The sequence below is a fragment of the Mya arenaria genome, chromosome 5 (genome assembly GCF_026914265.1).
Source record: "Mya arenaria isolate MELC-2E11 chromosome 5, ASM2691426v1".
Taxonomy (NCBI): Eukaryota; Metazoa; Mollusca; class Bivalvia; order Myida; family Myidae; genus Mya; species Mya arenaria.
In genome coordinates, this window is record NC_069126.1 from 61,300,915 (window position 1) to 61,325,800 (window position 24,886).

Here is a 24,886-nt window from a genome sequence, read left to right on the forward strand (position 1 = left end):
TAGCCGACTCGTTTACATCAAGCTTTGTGACAATGGGTACGCGTGACTTTCTAACAGCCAGCTCTGAAACAATGTGTCAGCGTGACTCTCTAACAGCCAGCTCTAAAACAATGTATCAGCATTACTTTCTCTAGGGATGCCTTGTAGAAATTGGTTAGCCGAATCGTTTACATCAAGCTTCGTGACAATGGGTTAACCTGACTCTCCCACGGCACACTCTGCAATAATTGGTTAGCAGTACCCTCTTAAAAGAGGATTTGTAGCAATGGATTAGCTGGCTCCCATACAACAAGCTATGTTACAATGGGTATGAGTGACCCCGTTACAACACGCTCTGAAGCAATGGGATAGGGTGACTCAGCAAACTCTGTAACAAGGGGATAATACTCTTTAACAGCAAGCTCAATAACAATGGGATAGCGCGACTGTCTAACAAGTTAATAACATATCAATTGGTTAGTGTGACTCTGTAAAGCTTATTCCCCTCAGGAGATGTTATCTTAAACAAGTTAATATGCCCCGATATAATTGATATTGTTTGTATGACTCTTTAAAAGCCGAAACTGTCGTTGCTGGAAAGGTTGATTTAAGGCTGAATTAAGTCCCTTCCTGCCGTTACAATAGTTACTTTCTTTCTTCTGTAAATTTCACTGCAAGTTTTTTGACAACGTATATTTGTCCCTTGTTTGATATGATTTTCTTGTATGCAGACATATATCTTGTTCGTTCCATAAATATTAAGCTATATTAAGCTATAAATTACATTGCATGGAATGCATTTTGTCGTCTTCCCCAAGCTGATAAAAGAACTAATTGAATGTTCAATTCATACAAATATACCGTCAATATCATGCTTCGGCAATTTTGAATAATGCTAAATTGCATTAATGAAACTTGTCGAGTCTTGCATTGCCTCATTTAACGTTGGAAGATTGAATAGTTTATATATGATAAGTAATCGATTGAAAAAAGGATTGCTTTCAAAACCGATAACGCAGTATGCCAACACTCAAATCAAATAGAAACTTGATTTTAGAAAATTTACAGGTTGTCATTTTCAGAAAATATAAATAGAACTTTATCAGAGTATTCACATTGTGCATGTTCTAGATAGCATTCGTACATTGTCTTCCTTCTGAAATTAATAACGAATAGAGAATGGCTTACAAAAACATACTTCAGTTTAAATTATAATGACAAAAGTGCTGTACTGAAAAAAAACCGGACGTTAATATGCAAGAGGATACTTTCATACTCTCAGAATATCAGTGTTTCAAGGTCAAAAGACCCGCAACGTTGATAAGGGCGTAATGTCATCGTCTAATCAACGGGCTATATACAGTCGAACTGGCATAATTAACCCTCGCAGTGGCATAGGAACATCTACTGATGGCAGTGCAGCAACAGATAACAGATCGCAAGCGGATGACCGTGGTCATCAAGACAGGCGCCCAGGTAGAATGGGCACTCGGGATGAAAACATATTAATGGGACATGGAGAAAATATCGATGCTGAAGATGAAATATTTGAGGGGCGGCAGTTACATATCAACTGTAAGCCGAAGAATCTGTTAACAAGACTTTCACCGCCTCCTGAACATCATGAACCTTTCGAACGTGACGCTTGGAGATACCAAAATGACAGCTTTTTCGAAGGGCGAAGTCGTTTCGAGAAGTGGCGAGGAGGACGCGTCCACAGAGGGGGTCGTCCATGGAATCGGAGAGGTTTCCGATCGAGAAGTCCTCTTAGTAGAAATCGAGCAACTGACAGGTACGACTGAATTAAAACGCATCGTTAGTTATGTTACTTATGACTTGTAGCAACTGGTAAGATATTGAGTGTAGAAAGGTTAGTGCAATATACTAGACATAGCTTCGTTTAGAAACTGTCAGTCTATAACGCCATGAGGTCAATCACATTTCATAAATCAAATAATGTAGAAGTTATCAAACTTTTATACTTCAATCAATCAACTTACAAACATTAGGCCTGGTATTTTTTCTATGAAGAGCTTATCAACTCTTTATATTTATGATGGTTGAGATACAGGTTCCATCTTTTTTACAGGTTTTATTGAAATATTATTATTATTCATACGTGTTTCAATCCATACTAAATATGTTCACATTTAAGATAATTTAAATATGCGTGACGTCACACATAGTGTATATTATAGGGGCGCCAAGAGGGTGCTTACACGATTAATTTGCTGGTAATGAGAGGTAGTTTCGGACCAATTGATTTTGCGGCGGTTCAAAGGTTCTTATCGTGTGTGTTTATAAATTTACTAAATATTAGTCTATAATAAGAAAATATAATTTAATATTAAACATTTACCAAAATTTTAAACCCTATAATTTACGAATCAAAGTATCTTTAAAGTAATCTTATTTATATATTTCCTTTGCCTAGAGAAATATGGACTCCATTATTAAATAAAACCTTAAATTTGAATTATTTAAAACTTTATTATAATTAATGTAATATAATAAGTATTATGTTTCTATGACTATCAACAATACCATCACAAAATTACCCTTAACGACTCTAACATATTTATATCTTAATTTTCTGGTCGCAAAAATCTTGGCGCTTGGTTTCTTTATGTGCGGCGGCACTTACCTGTCAAAGAGATATTGGTACCAGCCCTCTCTTCATGTGAGGTTTCTTCCCGATGCAGCTTCCACAGGCGTGACAGCGATGGGTTCTGTTTCCAGAAGCAGAGATACGTCTATGTTTGATGGATCAGCTCGGCAACTGTTATCTATTCCAGTCCACTGCGAAGATACCCGATTGCTTGAAAACCTCCCATATGTTAGAAGAGGATTTCCGGTCAAGGGTGTGGAAAATGATGACGGTTGCAGTTTCGCTTTCGATATGGCCGAACTTGATTTCAGGAATCCAAGGTTACTGCATATCTTAGAAACCTGAAAAAAGCATGAATGGTTGCTGAATTAAAAACAAAAAAAACAATCCTGCTGCTCTGATACATTATTTGAAGAGTGGACTCGGGTTTTGGTAGATAAACTTTCAATTATAGTTATTTTAAATACTTTAAAATTTCAATTTACATAATAACTGTTATGCATTAAACACTGTTTGAAATGTTATGTAACGGCGTAGCAATACCATTAGTACACACAGCATGTCGATTTACCTTTTGCTTTAATAAACCAATGCTGTGATCTTTAAGAGGCAGTAGAAGGTGTATGGTGTTGCTTCAAAGCCCGACAAGAACAATGCCGTTTGGCCGTACTGCTTCTTTCAGCGGTATGCTGATGTGCGAGTCATGGTTGTCCACGAGGAGAACAACGGAGCGTTTCTTACTGCTCTGCGGGATAAAACAACAACGATCATGTAAAACAAAAAATGCAAAGGAATGTAGCCAGACTGAAGAAGGCCAAGTGAAACATATTTTTCATTATGCTTTACATGTGTTTCCTGCTATATGTACGTACCCGGTACTCCCACTCTGTAAGCGCAGTGTGGTAAACTTTCATTGTTAAGGATACTGGGTGGTGTAGTATTTCCATCTGAAAACACGCAGAGAAGGGCCGTCAGGTGGTCGGTCGTCAGGGCACGACATCCGCTTGACTGGTCCCGTACGTGGAGCAATTACTAAATTCTGCTTTCTTTATTTCCACACCACGCTGTCCCAACGCAATTGAATATCTGCACAATAGAGTAAGATTATGGTAAACATTTTTTATATTTGTTCAATAACTTGGCGCGGTATTCATTCTTTGCGTTCTACATACTAAACATGAACTGGCTTTGTAGTCACACCATGTTTTACAAGCTGTGCAGTCCAAATCAGGAAGAAGTCGTCCTTGACCTTGCTATTGAACATGATTGTCACAAGGCGGTCTTTCATTGCGGTTCAAAACTGATTTCTTGGTGTTCTGCTCCAGATTGTAAAGACAGGACTTCACTAAAGTATATATCAGGTGTGCGTTATGGGAACGTATATCTCCTTTTACTAAAACATCATAAATTCATTTGTGAGAGGGATGTAAAGTTGACGGGAGAGTCATTAAATGGAATTTAAACCGTGTGTTTTATAACACATTAGCAATCATATATCGAAGGCATTGAGGCTACCTGATCTCTTGTCAACGTCCGGAATAAAACAACTGGCTATTTTTCTAGACAAAAGTAAGTCTTGGGCTGCAGAGTACAAAGCGAAGTTGATGAAAGCCTGTGCAGCTTCTCTGAAGGTCCTGTTTTTTTTTTTAGAGTTCTGGAATCTGTACATAGTCGTAAAGCAATGGTTAGGCATTATGGCTTAATACTGAAATAAATAATAATAATTTAATGATACAATTGGTTTAATGAGTATGTGTTTGAGGCAAGTTTGCAGAATTTAAAAAAAAATAAAACTTTTATATTGTAATAACATGTTACATGAAAAAAAAAAAAAAAAAAAAAAAAAAAAAATGAATAAATAAATAAATCAGTATATAAATAAATAAATAAATAAATAAATAAATAAATAAATAAATAAATAAATAAATCAACAAATAAATAAATAAATACGTGTCTCGGTATGAACTCTAGCTTTCAATTGCCTAGAAACCACAGACTTGAATTGAAGTACCTTCTTTATAATGAACTTAAGAAAGTGCGCGCAAAAGCAACTGGTCGGAAACTGCTTTTCGTCGGAAACGGCTTCTCAATCGGTATACTTTTAAACACGTTGATATTGACTATGGACATATTTGCTTCTTTCAATTTCTTTAGATTGCCTGAGAACGTGGACACAATAAAAGAAATATTAATAGGGCTTAAAAAGAAAGACAGTCCTGATATAATAATCGCCCTACGCAATAGCGACATCATCCGTAAATACATGGAATTTGCGCAGATAAGCTCAGATATTGCCAAAGATCTTCTTTATATTGTGGCAAAAGGGTTGATGTCCACAACTGTACCGGCTTTGGCAAAGAAACTTGTTAAAATAGTTGAGGAAGAGGATTTGATCAGAACGCTTATGCAAACAGAGTCTTGCACGTTACCCAACAAAGCAAAGATGATTTACTATGTACACGTTTTGTTACGTCGTATAAGTAAAATTACGCCTTCAAATAAACAATATATAGATCGGCAGATGCAACAAACAAACACTTTTATTGCGGAATTGAATCAAAATGAACAACAAATTGCCGTCTTAGAGTTATTACATAAAGTTGATGAAATTAAACTGTATTTATCAAAGTTTATAGCTGGTGACATAACGGACGATTTCAGTCAAATGAAAATATTCCCAACAACGTGTGATATTGAAAATGACCCTTTTGAGGGTTTATGTAAAAACAAGATAACAAGCTCATACACAAATGAATTTGAATACCTGGAAACGCACTTCAAACTGATGCGTGCTGATTGTTTTATTCCTCTGAGAAATGGAATTTTAGAGATGAGGAAAATAGGAGGAAACACTAGACCTCAGAGACTTGATGATGCTTTCATCTACTACAATGTTAAAATTATCGCTCCCTGTTTAGCAAATGGCATTGGTTATGAACTTGTCTTTGACACCAGCCGTTCGAGAGCAAAAAGAGTTCGCTTAAAATATGGTTCCTTAGTTGCCTTGTCCGCGGACAATTTTCTGACATATCACTTTGCAACTGTGTTTGACAGTGAGAATAAAGGTAAAGGTGAAATTCAAGTGAAATTTGAATTCACTCAAAGCGCTGATATATATGCGTTGTCAAAGAATCCTCTGACTATGATGGAGCCAGCCAGTGGGTATTTTGAAAGCTACAGACACGTTTTAAGCGTGCTTCAGGACTACGCAAAGGAGAATATTACGATTCCACTAGGAGATTACATTGTATACAACGCACCTGAAATTTCTCCTCCAAAGTATATCCCATCGAACGCAAAATATAAACTGCGATTGGCTACAGCTGATGAGGAACACAGTTTTGAAGAAAATAGTGTTCAATTCCGCAATGAAACGAATTGTGAGTCACCTACCTCTTCAGCTGGTTCCGAATCTTGCGAGAAATTAACAAACGTGAAAGATGCAGACATCAAATACGTCTCATCAAACGAATCTGGTAGAGAAGATAAAAGACATTCAAAGCAAGCAATATGGTTCAAAGATTTGTCCCTAAGTGACTCGTCAACTGAAAGGAAAGCAATGTTTTGTGGCAATGCTAGCACACTGACGGCGTTTAATGCCAACGTTGACGTCTTTTCCCAAACGTTTCCTTCCGCATCTGATCTTGACATGGATGTAGATCAGGGGAGAGCTTTTACAAATGCCTTAACAAAGGAATTGTCAATAATCCAAGGACCACCGGGATGTGGAAAAACATATGTCGGACTAAAAATTGCTGAAGTTCTACTTGATAACAATAACGACAAAACGATAATGGTTGTATGCTATACCAACCATGCATTAGACCAGTTTATGCGTGAAATCATTGCTCAAAACCCTACATCAAATGTTGTAAGGATTGGCGGAAGAAGTAAAGATGAACAAATACAAAACATTACGTTAGCAAAGAAGAGAAAAATGCGGCCAAACTTACCTGATGACTTATTTCAAACTAAAAGAGAGGCACGCAATGACAAAAATAACATAAGGATGAACTTGTGTGAAAATATGCTAAAAAGTAAGCTTATCAAAGAAAGCATCGTGCACCACAACGTTCTGAAGAAACAAATAAGTTCAACTGATTATACCTGCTTCGAACAGATCTCCTATCACTATGGATACCCTGCATTGCTGTGGTGGCTTTCAGATGGTTCTTCTGATTTAAGCCGGGTGTTCCTGTCTTCCGTTAGGGAAGATGTTGGTAAACGTATGTTGCCAGAATGTGTTCGAAACATAATCAGGGACACAATTAAAACAGATGTGTTTAACCAAATGGGTCTCGTAGAATATGCTCTTACAGATAAAATTGCATTGCACATTTCGGAGCTTGACACGCATCCAGAACTTAGGTTAAAATACTGCAGACACTTTCGGGGAGGTAATGCTGCCAGTGAATCAGGTTATCCTGATATATTTGATCCATCTTTTTCTCTTGCAGAACGTTGGAAGTTATATAGAGGATGGGTGAATGATTACTGTAAACAATTTGAGAACGAAATATTCAACATCGCAGAGGAATTTGAAGACCAAGTCAAGAGGGTTAGCGAAATTTGCATGCTGGTGGACAAACACATTTTGGAATCCGCTGACGTGATAGGGGTGACGACAACAGGAGCCGCTAAAAATTGGAATCTTATCAAGGAAATTGGTCCAAAAATAGTTATTGCCGAAGAAGCAGCAGAAGTGTTTGAGTCTCATTTATTCAGCAGTTTAACCCCCTCTTGCCAACACCTTATACTTATAGGTGACCACAAACAACTGCGACCAAATCCTGCTGTGTTCAGACTTGCTCGGGAATACAAGTTGGATATATCGCTCTTTGAAAGAATGGTAAAAAACAATTTTCCGTACGACGAATTGCGAAGCCAGCACAGAATGAGACCTGAAATTGCCGACATTATGAGAATCAAAGATTTGTATCCAGGTCTCATTGATGATTCATGCGTACTGTGCTACGATCCAATCAAGGGTGTAGAGGGCAACATGTTCTTTCTTGACCATAGGAACTACGAAGAGCAAGATGCCCATACAAGAAGTCATATTAATATGTTTGAAGCTATGTTTCTGGTTGAGCTTTGTCATTACCTACTTCTTCAAGGTTACGAAGACTCTCAGATTACAATTCTGTCAATGTATAATGGGCAAATGTTTAAAATCAAACACTTACTGCAAGAGAGGCTTAATCGCCGTTCTTTGATAAGAGTAGATAATGTAGATAATTACCAAGGAGAAGAAAACGATATTATTCTATTGTCATTGGTAAGAAGTAACGACATTGGAAAGAAAGGATTTGTCGGACATCTTAATAGAATATGCGTGTCAATGTCCCGAGCAAAGAAAGGTCTTTTCATCATAGGCAACAAACGCACTCTCTGCAGTGGTCAGTCCAAATGGCAAAGCATTATTGTGAAAATGTGTAAAATGAACGCGGTAAATACGAACATAACGTTGGTTTGTCAGAACCATCCCGAACGAAAAGTTTATGTAGAAAATGTTGAAGACTTCATGCAATGTCCAGACGGTGGATGCTATGAGAAGTGTACATTTGAAATGAGTTGTGGACATGTCTGTCCGAAACATTGTCATTCCTATGACAGGAAACATAACGGAATAGTTTGCCGCCAGCGTTGCCAACGACAATGTATAAACGGACACTCGTGCAGATTAGAATGCAACGAAAGGTGTCCACCTTGTATGGAAACTGTAGTGAAAACTTTAGAATGTGGACACAAGTTGACTTTACCCTGTTATAAAGACGATGGTGAGTACAAATGCACTGCAATGTGCACAAGGCAATTGCAACCATGCGGCCATACATGTGCAAAGAAATGCTATGAAAGTTGTAGTCCATGTGTAGAACGAATACAAGTTTTGAACGAAAAATGTCAGCATATAAACGAGGTTCAATGCTTTCTTTCTAGTAAAAGTGACACCTGTAACTTTCCCTGCGAGAAGAAACTGAGTTGTGGTCACATTTGTTTGAAAAAATGTTCGGATCCATGCGAGCCTTGTACCAGCAAGGTAACATACAAAAGGGATACATGCAGTCATCTTGCTGAACGACAATGCCATCAACTAGAAAGTACCGACTCATGTCAAAAGATTTGCGACCTAAAGCTCGACTGTGGTCATTTTTGCAAAAACACTTGTGTAACTACTGATAAGCTAGCACGCATAGCGACATATGGTTCAGTGTCAACATGTGCAAAAGGTCACACTTCGTTATGCAAAGAAAGGTGTTCGTACAAACTAGCATGCGGACATCAATGCCAAGGAGATTGCAAACGCTGTGATAAAGGAAGATGGCATATGATGTGTGACCAAGAATGCAATGTTGAACTGTTATGTTTTCACACTAAAAGAGCAACATGTAACTCATTCAGCTCATTGATGTTATGCCAGATAAACTGTGCTAAAAAGTGTCGACACACTGATTGTAAACTTCGATGTTGTGAAAGCTGCAAGGCGTGTGAACATGACTGTGACTGGGGCTGTAAACATTTGAAATGTACTAAAAGATGTGGTGAAAATTGTGACAGAGAAAGATGCAATGACATTTGTGAGAAAATACTGGCTAAATGTGGGCATGACTGTACTGGGCTATGTGGTGACCCATGTCCGGACATTTGCTTTGTTTGTGACAAAGATGTTTTCCAGGAAGAAGACTTTGCTCATAGATTTGTTCAGTTACATGACTGCGGTGATATCGTTAGGTCAAAGGAAATGGATAATTATATGGATACCATAGATGACTCATGGTTCAAGGCGTGCCCCGTGTGCTCTAAGCCAGTTCAAACAACAAATGCAAATCGATATGAAAAGATTGTTAATGCACAATGGAAAGCCTTTGATAAAACCAAAACAAATCAAACGTCTCGTACTTCATGCGACGAAATTTTATTTGAACATATAGGGGATACAAAGAGCTCTTTACCTTTAAATATGCAAAGGATAAAGGACATTACCAACATAAACAAAAATAGATTAAAGAAGTGTCTGGAAACAAATTGTGATGTAGACACTTTACCGCTGCTTCAGAAACATATAGATGGTCATCCACTCACACAAGCTCTGTATCAAGAATTGGAAAGGGAAACTCAACGATTTCTGCATGCTGATGCATTGGTAACCATCGTAAATGAGGTCGACAGATCCAACCTCCCTGACTTGCAAGATAAACTTACCGTAGCCACTGATATTTTGGACGTACCAGGTCCTTACACCGATGAGTTACAAGATGCATTTCATACTTACGTCGATGGAGAATTTCCACAAAATGTTGACAAAGCGAAGCTTATGAGACTACGCTTTGAATGGAAGCCGATCGAATTTGACAATACTGATGAAGCTGTTCAAACGTTGAAGGACGTATTGATTAATGAATGTACTCGATTGGACAATGACGTGCGTCTATTAACACTTTTGAAATGGGACGGAGGAATCCATTTTAAGATCAGTGAGTATTGTAGCTTCTAAGAGTTTCATCTTAGTTTTCCAACAGATTTACCTTAACTGATCGTGTTTTATAGGAAATTCCACTTCAATATAACTTCATGATTACATATGTGAGCTTTTGGCAACAAATGAAGTAGAGTAAGAGTTACTGGAGTAGAAAGTGCATATCGATATGAGCTATATGGGAAATAGATAGAGTGGAATAACCATCAGTCAATAGCTAAAAGACTTTAATAATCATTTTCATCTGTGATTTCAGATGAGTCTCGAGAAGAGGCGGTTAAAGTTAAGGGTATATCCTTTAAAACAAGTAAGTTCATGTATTAGTGAGTGCAATTGTATTTGCTGTTCTCTGTGTACCATTTCTAAAGGGTGTTAAGGGATAGTTTATGCTTTTTATGTTTAACTGAAATATAGAGGTGGATCCTATCCTGATAAACTAACCTTTGAAAAAGTGACTTTAACGAAGAATGATATTACTATTTTTCCTTTTATAAACCGTTTCTCTTCTGAAAGAACAATCAATGAAGCCAATTTCGTCATGAACATCACTTGGTTAAATCGTTGCGCGATTGTTAGATTCAACATAAATTAACTGAGTCACATTGTTACAATTTGGGCTTATATTACAAATGACATAATAATTATTTAAAAATGCCAAATCTAATGAATTTTTCAGTATGTTTCATTTTTTTCCAAACGTCCTTCTTCAAAATATTTCTCTTTCCCTCATCATTTTTTGACGATTTATGAGAATAACTTCACTCATGTTTCTATAGCAAGCACGGATTTCGTCCCGACTTATTTCGACTGCATTTATAGTGTCTGTTTCATACGGCTCGACTGCTTATTAAACTGAATCATCATGTTTTTCTTCATATATGTTTCAGAAAGATTATAACTATAAGCTATTTGGAAAACAAATATGTCAATTTTGCGTGTTTTTGCAATAATATACTTTTGTTCAGGATACACATCTGACTTGTAAACACAGTATTGCTTTATCGAATGGCATGTAACTGAAAAACACAGTTCATGTTTGTCCGAGCCCCAAAATATTGTCATGCGGCTCAAATGCTATATGAATGAATTTAAATCATGAAGTAGATGAGAAAACATGTATATTGCAGTGTCATACAGAAATATTCTTCCCCTTGTGAACACCAAAGTAAATTATTTAACAAAGCAAAGCCAAAATATAGTGTCTTACACTGAAATAAACTCTTATCCTCTATGAAGTAAAGGTATAAAATGTTTTAACATTTTGTATTTACTAACCATCAGTTAAGAACCTATACGGAAACCAATTTCACAGTATGTAACATATCAGTATATTCTGAAAGAATGTGGACGTTCTAAACTCCATAATGTTGTGTGGAATTAAACTATAATCATCTAGCTACACAAATTAACGTGTTCGGGTTTTGATGTATTGCAGTCCTTGAAAACAGACAAAAACGGCCGCCGGTGAGGACAGATATTACCCAAAAGAAAAGTTCAGGTTTGCAAAAATCTCGTTGTTTTAATTATAACTTCTGTTCCGATACTAAAATAATAATGTTGTATTGATAATTCATATGAGCCGAAGTCAAAAATACATTTACGTCTTTAACCCCTTATGAGATGAAATAATAGGTTTTTTTTACTTTCTACATATTGCCACAGTATACAACGTTATCTCGCTCATGTGTATATGGTTTTAAAAGTTTGTGTTGGAAATTTCAGTAAACAAAATTATATGCATGACCACAGGATACGATATTTTCCTAGTAGTCACGCTTCCGGTAGTTCTATTTTTAAGTGTTCATTAGGTGAACTATATAACGATATTACGGTCAAACAAACACTTATTTTCTATATATGAGGGCTTATCTATTTTGTTCTGTAAAATAAAATTATGATTTAAGCATTATTTAATAAAAACGGCCGCTGATGTGAAACAAACATAGGATAGACTAAATTTATCATGTACCAAATGTATATTTTATCAGGATCGAAATTGGTGATACCTAATACGAATAGACAGCCAGAAGCCTCATCCAGAGAGGGAAGAAGTACTCGAGACTCGAAGCGAACTGCAGCAACGAACAGAACGGGAAACTCCCAAATACCAAGGCATCAATCGACCCACAATGACCGAACTTTACATGGTGCTTCAGGTTATAATATAGACAGTAAATGCAATGGGAGAAAACGTGCTTTAGAAAACGATTCCAGTTACCATAACCAAGATTCGAACTCTAAGCGTCCAAAAAGAGAAAACAGAAACAGTTCGTATCAAAGACAAGGAACGAGTTCCAATGGAAAACATCATCCTGAAAGCCCTCGACATTCTGAAAGGGGTCATGAACGCCGAGAATCACAAAGCACAATGCGTTTTGAAAGCAAAGCATCATCGAGAACGCAACATTCAAATAACGCGGACACTAGTGAAAACCGGTCAACGACTGGCGATCTTCGTGATAAACTCACAGGGAGATCGTCCACATCCGGCAATGGTTCGACACATTCCGGCCAAAACTCATCCCATTCGCCAGGCTCTAACGAGGAAAGGAACAGGAAAAGGAAAAGGAAAGGAGATTTACGGGAGACATTAAACAGATTAAAGGCCTCGGGTGAAACTCGTAGTATCACAGTGGATGATTTGAGTATACCAGTTAATGCTTATCTAAGCGCCCAAGAACGAACTGATAATAATCACGACAACGTAGAGTTGGAAGACCGTCGACAAGTGAGGAGAGGAATTACTTCAGGCGGGCGAACGGCAGTGTATACAGATTCAAGAAGACCTATTACTGATTATTCTGATCTTGAATGCGAAGAAACGCAATGAAGGTCATCCAATTGCTAGTTTATAGTTTGCCGACTAGACTTGTGGATGTTTAAATGACAATATTATTTTTATCGTTGAGTACAGAAACAAACCCTTACTGACAAATAATGCACGTACACGCTTAAAGTACTTAATCATGAATATACTAACGACGTTAAACGTCAGTTTGTAATAGCAGATGTAACCAAAACTACTCGACAAGAGAACTTGAGCGGTTTTTTTTTTGCCATATGCTGATTTTTGCAGTGATTTATCCTCCGTAAAATCTAATAATAGGTTAGATTCTATATATCTAAGAGTATAAACAAGAACTCTTTGTCCTTAACGATTTCTAATGATATTTATGTTTGTGTACTGTTCTTGGTTATCGACACTTTACAACTTGTTTTTATCAGAGATTTCTGTTGACCAGTTATCGGTCCGGTTTGATTGATTATTAACAATATCTTAGCTTGAACGATCATTTCTAAGGTTTTCATAAATAATTCGCTATTGATAAATCGTCAGGGTTTTTTTGCAAGATATTTGGGCGTATTTTAATTCCATTATCATATTTGCCGGTTTTTACAAATATAGTAGTAACTACTCGTGTTTGTTATAAAATTATAAATGAATATACATTGTAGTGTGTTATTCATGTTCTATTTTTGATTTTTTAAGCAAAATGATGTTTGTGACTCAAGATATGTCTTTAATGTATTCTAATTGTATTAATATGATCGCTAATTTCTATATTTTGATAACGCTATTTCGATACAAAAGCAAAATAGTTGAAAATGAAATTCTGCTATACAGATTGAAGAAAGTATTGTTTAGAATTTTACGGTGCTAGATGATATGACAAATGCTTTTAAAGCTGCACTCTCACATATTTACCATTTTTACAAGTTTTTTTGGTCTTGGGTGAGCAAATGTTTGCGTATATATATCTGCAAACCAATGATATAAGACTGCTGACAAAAGGTCAGATCGTAGATTTTCATATTTCCGCTCGAAAATTAATGTTTTATGGCTTAAACCGTTACTAACGATTTAAGAAAAATGCATAATACATCAATGTTTAAACTTAAATATAAAAATATCTGCGATCTACTCTTGTCAGCAGTCTTATATGACTGGTTTCCATGGATTTTCGCAAAAATTGGCTCGTTCCATTACCAAAAACAAGTTGTCAAAACGTTCCATCTGTGAGAGTGCAGCTTTTAGGGGTATCCGCTGTATAGTTACGAGACTTTGAATACCTGCCGACCTCATGTTACTTCGGTGTCATTAATTATCACAATTTTTTGGCCTGAAATATTAAAAACAGGTCATCGCTTGAAATAAATACAAACATTAAAAATGTAAACTGCTATATCAAAAAAAAGAATACACAAATTAATTTGACCATCTGGACATCATAATCTAACGTAACGGCCAAATACGAAAACGAAAAATATACCATTTGTACACCGGGTACCTTGAATTGATATCGAATTTCCAGTGGCTGTTTCCAATCAGCTGATTCATTTTAAATCGTATTGATTTAATGCTAAAACCTCCTCCCAGAATTGTAGATAAATTCCGTGAGATTCCATTCCAATAACCTTGCCAGACAGATCTGATAGACATATAGAAGCGCTTACTGTCGAAAACTAAACCGTTTCTTGGTGAAACCAAACGTTTCTTGGTTCTATTTGTAAAATGTATATAGTATTTAATTTGTTTTAAATGATTGTTGATCAGTGTGACGTATTAGTATCATGAAATAATGGTTACATACAATCTCATTAAAATCATATCGTGACGTTCACTTCATTTCATTACGTTATGTTACATAGCGTAACGTCGTGAAGCGTGTATTGGGGATCTGATTTTAATGAGATTGGGTTACATATTGAGTTGAGCTATTGTATTAATTTTACGCTTATTATTATTACAGTGAATTAGTATCAATGTTCTTTGAATGTGAGTAGTTCTGTCTGAGAAAAACATTTTGCTAATATTTGAATGCTTTATTTCAAAATAAAACATGCAACTTTGTTATGCTGCTTTTTTTGCTTAAAAGTCCATATTAAACTGTTATGTAATGTTTGTGGAACAGCCATAGAAACATATATCACACTCATCAACACTATGAAATTTTGTTACTAATATTCATGTTTAAATAAATACAGGACTAACTTCTATTTGGACGATGTTTTTTCTGTAATCCGAGTAAATGTATTGTCGATCAAGGAACAACTATCGTTAGACAAACAGATTGGCTCGATTGTTCAGAACGTTAACAATGGGATTAACAACATTGTTGTTAACTTAAGATTAAGTTAAGATGAATATTTGATGATATGCTCATATATTTGACAAAAAAAGAAGTACAGCTGACACAGTTTCCTCACCTCTTGTATGGAATACTGCAAATCATAATTGTATCAGTGAAACTTACAGAGCAATACTGATTTGAAAGTTAATAACGATGACATAAAAAAACTTAGTTAACTTTAACAAAGTTCTGAACACTCGGACCGTTGTGTATTTAAAGGGTGTTAATAAAAAAGAACAGAAGATGGGCCAAATAGGACTGTTCTATACTTTAGCTATCCTTGACTTTATTGATTGCACTAGAAACTAAATGCCTCATCATTAAAAGACATTTGGGGACGTTAATGTAAGTGATGTTGGCATTACAATGAAGAGGATCCGATTGCCCGCCCCGTAAAAAGTTTGTAGTTTGAAACATATTTAAAGTGACACTCTTATTCAAAATCAATATATAAACATGTATAACAAACACATGGTTTAAGTGATCAACCTTTAACTTTTTACTAAATAATACATTTATGAAAATATTAATCACTGATAACAAGATTGTTACCGTGTTTTTAATAGCGAAAAACGCAAAAATACTAAGTGATTGGTGAATGCTAAAAGGTTTACCTCGATCCACTATCGTGTCATAAGGTAGAAATACCATGCTTTATACACCTTTCTTTTAAATTTAAAACGGTATCCTTCATAAGAACCATTATTTTCGACATTTATTCACCTTTTTAGTATATTAAACCAATTGTATTAATTGTGGTAAATCTTATTTGGGAATACGAGTGCATCTTTCAGATTTTTATCAGTTGCATTTAATAGCAAATTTAACCAAGTAATCAAAACTTTATATGGTTTCAAACACTACGTGTATAATGTACGACTCTGTGAGGATTTTCCTACTTCGACTATCATAGAATAATTGAAAGATACTGATAAAAGTGATGGTTACTGTTTGTAGACTTCTTCGGACATTAAACGTTCTCGGTTAAAAGCAATCATCGAACGAAAACAACTTTCCTGGATTTAAACCAGTTATAAGTACACCGCTTTTCATGTATTATTTCAGGAATGAATTGTGGGGCTGATGTTATTATCGGGGTATGAACGCAATTGGGCTGGTTAAAGGACTCCACGCCTACTTTGACCAGCCAAACTGCGTTCATACCCCCGATAATGACATCAATTCCGCAATTCATTACTTATATTTACACCAATTGTGCATTATTTCATTCAATCATTGTTTAAAAAAATACTTCATTTCATTTAAGAAACACTTTCAGTAATCCTTTCTTACCCATTTTGTAAATAGAACGACCCGACTGTAACCGGAAACATTTTATCAAATGACGTTACGGTAACGTGGGAAAAGATCAACCAATTGAAATCACTTTTAAACGTAAAATTGAAACACTTATGGCAACAATACATTTAACATATCATAACTTAACACTTTCTAAAATGTTTATTTAAAATTTACGGCACCCACTGACACAATACAAACTATAACAAGATCAAACATTATGCGACGAATTGCGATATGAACATATCCGAAGATGTTCAGTTTCGTTCATAACGATGATAAACGCAATTGTCGAAAGGCAGTTCATTTAGGGAATGGAAGTTGAGGTGTAAATATTACCCTTTTATGTCGTGCGTCACACGAGTGAACTTATGGCAGTGATGGTAAACAACCATGAAGGAAAAGTAACTCTTGAACTATTGATTTTCTAATGTCTATGCGAGTAGTTTCCCTTTGAGAATCATGTATTTTTTTAAACGTACATCTGGATATAATAAAATATGTTGACACGTATATTTACGTACATTAAAAACTAGCTTTAAATGCGAAAGACAAACCTGGCAATAATAATTCAAATAATAATTGCGAAAAGAAGAGTCAATTCTGAATATTGTAACATGATATGCATTCTTGTACGCGTGCACCAAAGTAATGATGCTATGCTAACTAGATTAATCATTATGCACTAGCCAATTGTAGCCCCGCCCCTCCCCCCCCCCCCACCAACCCAGGTCCGAGGTTATAATGGGGATAACCGGGGAAATGGGCCGTGTTTTACCTACCAGGTGGCCCCGCAGTGCCGGGGAAATGCGGTGGTTTTGTCTTTGCGCCATAAATAGCGGGGAATGGACCTTATCTATGGTTCTTGGGTGCGGGGGCATTTGGGGGTGATTTTACCAGCAGTTCGTCTTCGCAGAGCGGAGTTCTTACCCGGGCTTTGCTGGCCCGAAAGTCAAAGTCCCCGCTATTCCCCATACTTTGGGGGTGTGGTTACTATTGACTAGTGCATTATCAAACATCTGATGAATGAGAATAATGATATGCGGAATCAACCATCCCTGTTCATTGATTTGCGAAGCTTTCATTGTGCATCGAAAAGGTCCGACTCGAAGACGCGGGTAGATAACCTTAACCACCTACCGCTTTCAATAACATGCAAATGTCGTACAACGCACAGTAACTTGTTCTCAACTATGATATACCCATTGAGTTTGATTCAGAAATCAAATTCTCAGACCAAACCGATTACCGAAGATCATGGCAGAAAATTTACAGGATTCAAATTTATTTATTTTATTAAAACATGCTTAAATACATCTATATACAACATCATGAAACTTTAGACAATGAGTTCGACAACATATAATTTATTTAACGAAAATATTACTAACAATGAAAATGGCAGAAATATATTTTTTACAGTGAAAATGGCAGCTATTAGAGACATTGGATATTTACAACAATGACATAGAGCTGTTAATCATTTGAGTTAAAGAACGCAAGCGACGCTATTATGATAAACATGCACATACAGCTGGCGCATAGCCAGGGCCAATTTGGGATTACACAGAACGATGACGGGCAGCATATTAACCCCTTCACACTGTTAAATTGTCATTACGCAACTGCGTATTTGCGGACAGTACAGCTACGCGCCTGACATACACATATAAATATACATGTTACAACGATGAAACTGAAGTCAAATAGAAAATTTCACTTAGTCCATAAATATCAGCATTCCCATAGCATCATATATCAACGTCTCTGCCAAACAGGGTAAGAAAAATAATTTAAAACAAATAGTTTCGAAAAAAGCAAAAGTAAATTTAATTGCATGTACACGATCCTCTCTTTAAATATTAGCATCAATGTTAGGTTTAAGTGTCAAATGAATACACATATTTGTAAAGTATATAATATATATACTAGTTTTGAAAAAAAAATGTTATCATAACAGAGACAGTTTTCATGAAAAGGCGGCACCTTTTGATAAAACGGCATCAGGTTAGTTCTTTAATAAGAAGGATGAGTAAACGGATGATAAAATGTCTCCAAATAGCTATCAGCTTCGTAAGAAAAAACAAAAGAGGTATCGATGAGTTCCAGACTATCCGTTTTCCGAAAACTGCCCCGAAAGCAAATCTTAGAGAAAATCATTATTATTCAATTATCTTTTACTACACTGGTTCAAAAACGCATTGAAAGTCTGGCGCTTTTGTAACGACCCCCGGCACGAACTTCCGGGGATCACACTCAGGAAGTGGAGCGTCTTGCCCGGCCGTCAACCGGAAGTGACTAACAACGGTGGCGGCAACCAGGTGGAGTACATTTTCGGAGAACTTGGAACCCACGCACCGTCTGGGACCAACGCCCGTGGCAACCAGGCTGAAAAAATAGGAAATGGTGTCATCACAATTGCCAAGATATAGGATATACACGCATTGCAATCTATTTACGTTATCAACAGATGTATGTGAAGTCAGCGGCCTGGCGGCGTGACTGAGCGGAGTGACGTTAGCGGCCTAGAGCCGTGAAGTCGGCGGCAGAGCGGCCTAGCGGCTAGCGTCTTAAATTTGTTCTCTATTTCAAACCAATTTGTCATGCGTTTTCTTGGAAAACAATGTTTATCAATGGCATATAATATAAAGCAAGGTTTTATTACATGTTTATTAATCCTGATGCTTTCTGCTGAAAATGTGTTTCAAATGTGATAAAGACAGTTTCAGCAAATCATGGTTTAATTCAGCAGACAGAAAGCATTTGTGTGAATAGTCGGTCATATTGTTTCATTGGCCGGTATTCATAAACATCTTACTTCACCTAAGCCATTTTCTTAAAGATGCACTCTTACTCCCAAATAAGATTTACCACAATTGATACAAATGTTTTGATAAACCAATTTGATAATGTCGAAAACAATGGTTCGTATGAAGGATACCGAGTTTTATTTGAAAGAAAGGTGCAGAAAACATGGTATTTCTACCTTATGAAACTATAGTAGATCACAGTAAATCTTTTAGCATTCACCAGTCATTTTTTTTTTCAGCTATTAAATACACGATTACAATCTTGTTATCAGTAATTATTATTTTCCATAAATGCATTATTTAGTAAGTAGTTAAAGGTGTATCACTCTTAATGCATGCTTGATATACATGTGTATGTATTGTTTTTGAATAAGAGTGTAACTTTAAGTATCTCACTTGCTTGTAAAAACATTTATATGTAATAACTAATATTTTCTGAATGACTTTTCTTCCATTGACCTCATTGAATCGTTCACACAGTCATGTTAAAAGCATCTAGTATTTTCCTATAAGTTGACTTTGAAAATTTAAAGAAATCGACTTAAGTTAAATATTACTGAAAATGTTTTATTTTGAACCCCGATCCCTTTTGACACCGACCTTAAGATTGACATCTACCGGAAATGTAAGATAAAATAAATTTACTAAAACAATAACTGACACTTAATGATATTTCTTTAAACATTTAAAGTGGCATGTTTTAACAATGAAGAACGGAAAACGCTAATTTAAAGTTAAACAACTGCTAGTATGTCTTAATAAAGTCCGAACTTCTGTTTATTTAGTTTTATACAATCGGGATAGGCCATAAGTTATTACAACGTTAGGAAATGGCCTTCCCTACGATGTGTCAGATTATCGTTTAGATTGAAAAATTATGACTATATCAATTTGCATGTGAATAAGTGAGAAACACATCATGATAATACATTTTTGGTTCGCATACTTTTGCTTTTATTATTTAATTGGGTATTGGAATTAAATGACAATTCAGGAAGCAATACTGAAAATTTCATGATAATATCACTTATATTGCGTGAGATACATGTTAACGAGTGAGACCATGTTCTGCAAAATTTGAATATTAAATCTGACGTCACGCACATGACTTAATTACGCAAGTACATTATTGAAATGACGTGTAAAATTAACGTATCAATATTACAAGTACCTTATACTTTTACCTGTTTTCAGTACACAGAATCTTTATGGAACATAAATAAAGAACAAGTTGATGATTCATTTTTGTATTTTAATCCATTGGGCCGCTGTAAACACGGAATATTAATACAGTCAAAATAATCGGGGCGAAATATATGGTTGATATGGAAATGGTCAAGAAAATGATCAACCAAATTCAAATCTTTTAAGATAAAGAAGTTTGGATGAAACTAATGTACTATAAAAAAACATGATTGTTTAATGGTCACCACTGCATTTTTTATTAATGATTAATTCATTTTTGATAGTTATGTCAGAGGGCCTAAAATCGCTCGATGCGGTTCAAATATATGTATATAAGTGTTTTCAAAGTAAAAATAATTATTGACGATGGCGTGATGATATAAGTGATATATTGGTACCAAGATCCAACATTACTGAGTGTACATGTTAAATTGACACTCTTATTCAAAATCAATTCATACACATGTATAACAAACATTAATATTGAGTGATAAACCTTTAACTACTTACAACATAATGCATTTATGGAAAATATTAATTACAGATAACAAGATTATAACCGTGTTCTTAAATGCTGAAATTGCAATAATATAAAATGATTGGTGATTACTGTAATTTACTCATAAGGTAGAAAAACCGTGTTTTCTGCACCTTTCGTTCATATTAAACTCGGTATCCTTAATAAGATCCATTGTTATTGACATTTATTCATCCTTTTTGATATATCAAAACAACTGTATTAATTGTGGTTAGTCTTATTCGGGAGTAAGAGTGCATCCTTAAACAAAGATGCTTGAAGTGATCAACAAATTGAACAACAGACACACTTCAATGTTTCTAGCTTGAAATTTCGCGAAATATTATACTACAAGCAAGACAATTACCTTTTAGATTAAGTTCGTTTACATTCTGATTTTGAGATTCTGGGTTTTCCTGTTTTCCTAATATATAAGTTATTGTTTGAGGTTTCAAAAAAACAATACTTTAATGTGTGGTTTTTAAGAGGCCGCGAGAAAGTGTCCCTGGGGATCAAACCCACAACCGTTTGCGTGTGAGGCGGATCCCTATACCACTGGACCACTCTCGTCCACACTTTTGACTTACATAATCACATTAACTATATAGAAGCAATGTTATATACTCTATTGCCTTACTTGGTCATTGCGGGGTGGTCAGACGGCACCAGCTGACCGGTAGCTGTGAGGAAGCGCTCCGGGTTGTACGTCCATGGGTCTGTCCAGAACCTTTCATCGTGGTGGATACCGAACAAGTTCGAGAAAATCTGATAAAGAAACGCAGTAATTGTTGTATTTACGAGTTAGACGTTGTGGATGTAGATTAATTTTACAACCACTCCTCATATGTGGGCCGTCATGCATTAATACATTGCAACCGGCTTATCACCAGTTAACTTATATAGATTGAATTTTATGGTATCCAATTGTATCTAACTGATTAGTGGCTAATAGCACTGACGAGTATCTACTAGATCTTACTCGTTGCCTTCACTACTGAATGGTATATTATACTAAATCTAGGCTGGTAGTAGTAGCTCGCATATAATAATACCGAATCGTGTATGCAGTCCTGACTCGTGGCTAACAGTAAAGCTCGCATCTAGTAAAACCGATCTGTACCTAACATACCTGATTCGTGTCTTTAAGGACTGTCTCGTGTCAAATCGTACTGTCTCGTGTTTAATGGTACTGACTCGTGTCTAATGGTAGTGACTAGTTTTTAATGGTACTGACCAGTGTTAAATTGTACCGACTCGTGACTAATGGTACTGACTCGCGTTAAATTGTACCGACTCGTGAGTAATGATTCTGACTCGTGATTTATGGTACTAACTCGGGTCTAAAAGCACTGACTCGTGTCTCATAGTACTGAGTTAGTCTAATGGTACTGACTCATGTCTAAGGGTACTGACTCGTGTCTCATAGTACTTACTTGTGTCTAATGGTACTAACTCATGTCTAATGGAACTGACTCGCGTGAAACTGTACCGACTCGTGAGTAATGGTACTGACTCGTGATTTATGGTACTGACTAGCGTCTTATGGTGACTGACTCGTGTCCAATGGTACTGACTCGTATCAAATGGTACTGAATAGTGTCCTGTGGTACTGACTCGTGTCAAATGGTACTGAATAGTGTCCTGTGGTACTGACTCGTGTCAAATGGTACTGAATAGTGTCCTGTGGTACTGACTCGTGTCAAAAAGTACTGATATCTGTCTTAGGGTACTGACTCATGTCTAACAATACTGATTTTTTGTCTATAGTTGCACAGACTCGTGTCCTATGATACTGACTCGTAAGTATAGAAGTGTTGTTGTTGTTGTAGTTGTTATTGTTGTTGTGTGATTTCAATTCAAGATTTAGCTAACAGAGAATTAAAGTACATGACCAGACTTTTCCTTGATATTAATCAGTGAATTTTCTCTTTTATGATTTATCAAAACCATTTCAGCAGATGTTTGAAAATAAAAGACATTTCACTAACCTCTGTCTTCTTTGGTATGTTGTATTTTTCGAATGTTGCAGCGCCGGACGGGTTACTATGACGAGCAGATATCGGCAGTGGCGTGTGAAACCTCTTCAGTTCCAGCATACACGCGCTGCTGTATGGCATGTTTGTGACGCCATTTATTGTGACGTCAGCGTTAAGTGACGCTGATTCTGCACGAATTCGGTCTTGTATTTCCGGGTGGTGCACGAGGACTAGAAATAATACTGATATTGTGTTCTGAAGTGGAACGATCGCTGAAAAAGTAAAAGATACCAAACGTGTCAGCATACTTTATGATTATTTTCTATTTATTGCAAATGTATTCATTATCAAAGTGGTTTTGAGTGATGAAGCTAATTATGTAATATCACGCATTGTAGTCAACATAACTAACTGTTCAGATTAGCTGATAATATTTCATAGATTTCAGAACCATTCAATGATAAAATAAACTGTGTTTCAATACAAAAAACTATGCTGTAAAAGGCTAATTCAAAACATTGAAAGTTATGTCTGTTGTTGCTGTTGTTGTTGTTGTTGTTGCTGCTGCTGCTGCTGTTATTGTTGTCGTTTTTGTTGTTATTGATGATGTTATTGTTGACGTTTTTGTTGTTGTTGATAATGTTGTTTTTGTTGTTATTGATGATGTTATTGTTGACGTTTTTGTTGTTGTTGATAATGTTGTTTTTGTTGTTATTGATGATGTTATTGTTGACGTTTTTGTTGTTGTTGATAATGTTGTTTTTGTTGTTATTGATGATGTTATTGTTGACGTTTTTGTTGTTGTTGATAATGTTGTTTTTGTTGTTATTGATGATGTTATTGTTGACGTTTTTGTTGTTGTTGATAATGTTGTTTTTGTTGTTATTGATGATGTTATTGTTGACGTTTTTGTTGTTGTTGATAATGTTGTTTTTGTTGTTGTTGATGATGTTATTGTTGACGTTTTTGTTGTTGTTGATAATGTTGTTTTTGTTGTTATTGATGATGTTATTGTTGACGTTTTTGTTGTTGTTGATAATGTTGTTTTTGTTGTTGTTGATGATGTTATTGTTGACGTTTTTGTTGTTGTTGATAATGTTGTTTTTGTTGTTATTGATGATGTTATTGTTGACGTTTTTGTTGTTGTTGATAATGTTGTTTTTGTCGTTATTGTTGTTGCTGATGATGCTGTTGCTGTCGTTTTTGTTACTGTTTATGATGTTGTTGTGGTTGTCTTTTAAGTTGTTATTGTTGTTAATGATGTTCTTGCTAACGTATTGGTTGATGTTGATGGTGTTATTGTTTTCATTTTTGTTGAAGATGGTGTTGTTGTCGTGTTTGTTGCTGTTGATGAGGTTCTACTCGTTGTTTTTGTTGTTGTTCATGACGTTTTAATAATTGTAGCAACGTTTTAAAATCTAAAGATTCTGTGTGTCATTAGATAGTAAATATATCCTGGATGATAAGAAAAATACATATTCTATCAGTCAGTTGCATGTGGTTTTATCTCAATAATTATATCCTGCACAAGTCAATTAATTATCACCATCCAGACCCACATACACGTTCGTCTTTGAGTTATCGGTTAAACGGCAAAACATGCTATACATCCGGGTTTTTTTTTCATTTTACGACTAGAAACATCTGACGAAATGAAGCATCCGCATTCAAATTATTGATACAAAGTTGCACAGAGAAATTTAAACAAAAAAGAACTCAAACAGCTGGTATTCGTTCCATTGAATAAGTTATTTATTTTGCTCCAAACATTATGGGTCCATTATTAACATCATTCAACAAATTGTGACGTACGAAAATGATTTACAATCACCATGTACAGTCCTTTCTCATGCGGTAATTGACTGGAACTTTTGGTTACGACAAACTTTATAAACCATGCAAT

The 24,886-nt window shown here is 35.8% G+C and overlaps 2 protein-coding genes across 6 annotated transcripts in view; one reads left to right on the forward strand and one right to left on the reverse strand.

The window, feature by feature from the left end:
• Positions 1 to 1,008: 1,008 nt before the first annotated feature.
• On the forward strand, positions 1,009 to 15,036 carry LOC128234185 (NFX1-type zinc finger-containing protein 1-like). Of its 2 annotated transcripts, XM_052948247.1 has the most exons (5): positions 1,009 to 1,771; positions 4,742 to 10,062; positions 10,321 to 10,371; positions 11,500 to 11,562; positions 12,053 to 15,036. In XM_052948247.1, exons 1-5 carry the CDS (start codon positions 1,311 to 1,313, stop codon positions 12,892 to 12,894), a joined length of 6,738 nt encoding a protein of 2,245 aa, XP_052804207.1. In that variant the 5' UTR covers positions 1,009 to 1,310; the 3' UTR covers positions 12,895 to 15,036. The 2 variants fall into 2 exon arrangements, with proteins under 2 accessions (XP_052804207.1, XP_052804208.1); XM_052948248.1 differs by lacking the exon at positions 11,500 to 11,562.
• Positions 15,037 to 17,772: 2,736 nt separating this feature from the next.
• LOC128234188 (steroid 17-alpha-hydroxylase/17,20 lyase-like) overlaps positions 17,773 to 24,886 on the reverse strand; it is a 39,626-nt gene continuing 32,512 nt past the window's right edge. For all 4 annotated transcript variants that reach the window (XM_052948253.1, XM_052948254.1, XM_052948252.1 and 1 more), the window contains exons 5-7: positions 22,996 to 23,255; positions 21,645 to 21,772; positions 17,773 to 18,883 (exon numbers count right to left, since the gene is read on the reverse strand). In XM_052948253.1, coding sequence (XP_052804213.1) covers positions 18,676 to 18,883; positions 21,645 to 21,772; positions 22,996 to 23,255 — 596 coding nt within the window. In that variant the 3' untranslated portion in view covers positions 17,773 to 18,675. The remainder of the gene's footprint in view (positions 18,884 to 21,644; positions 21,773 to 22,995; positions 23,256 to 24,886) is intronic.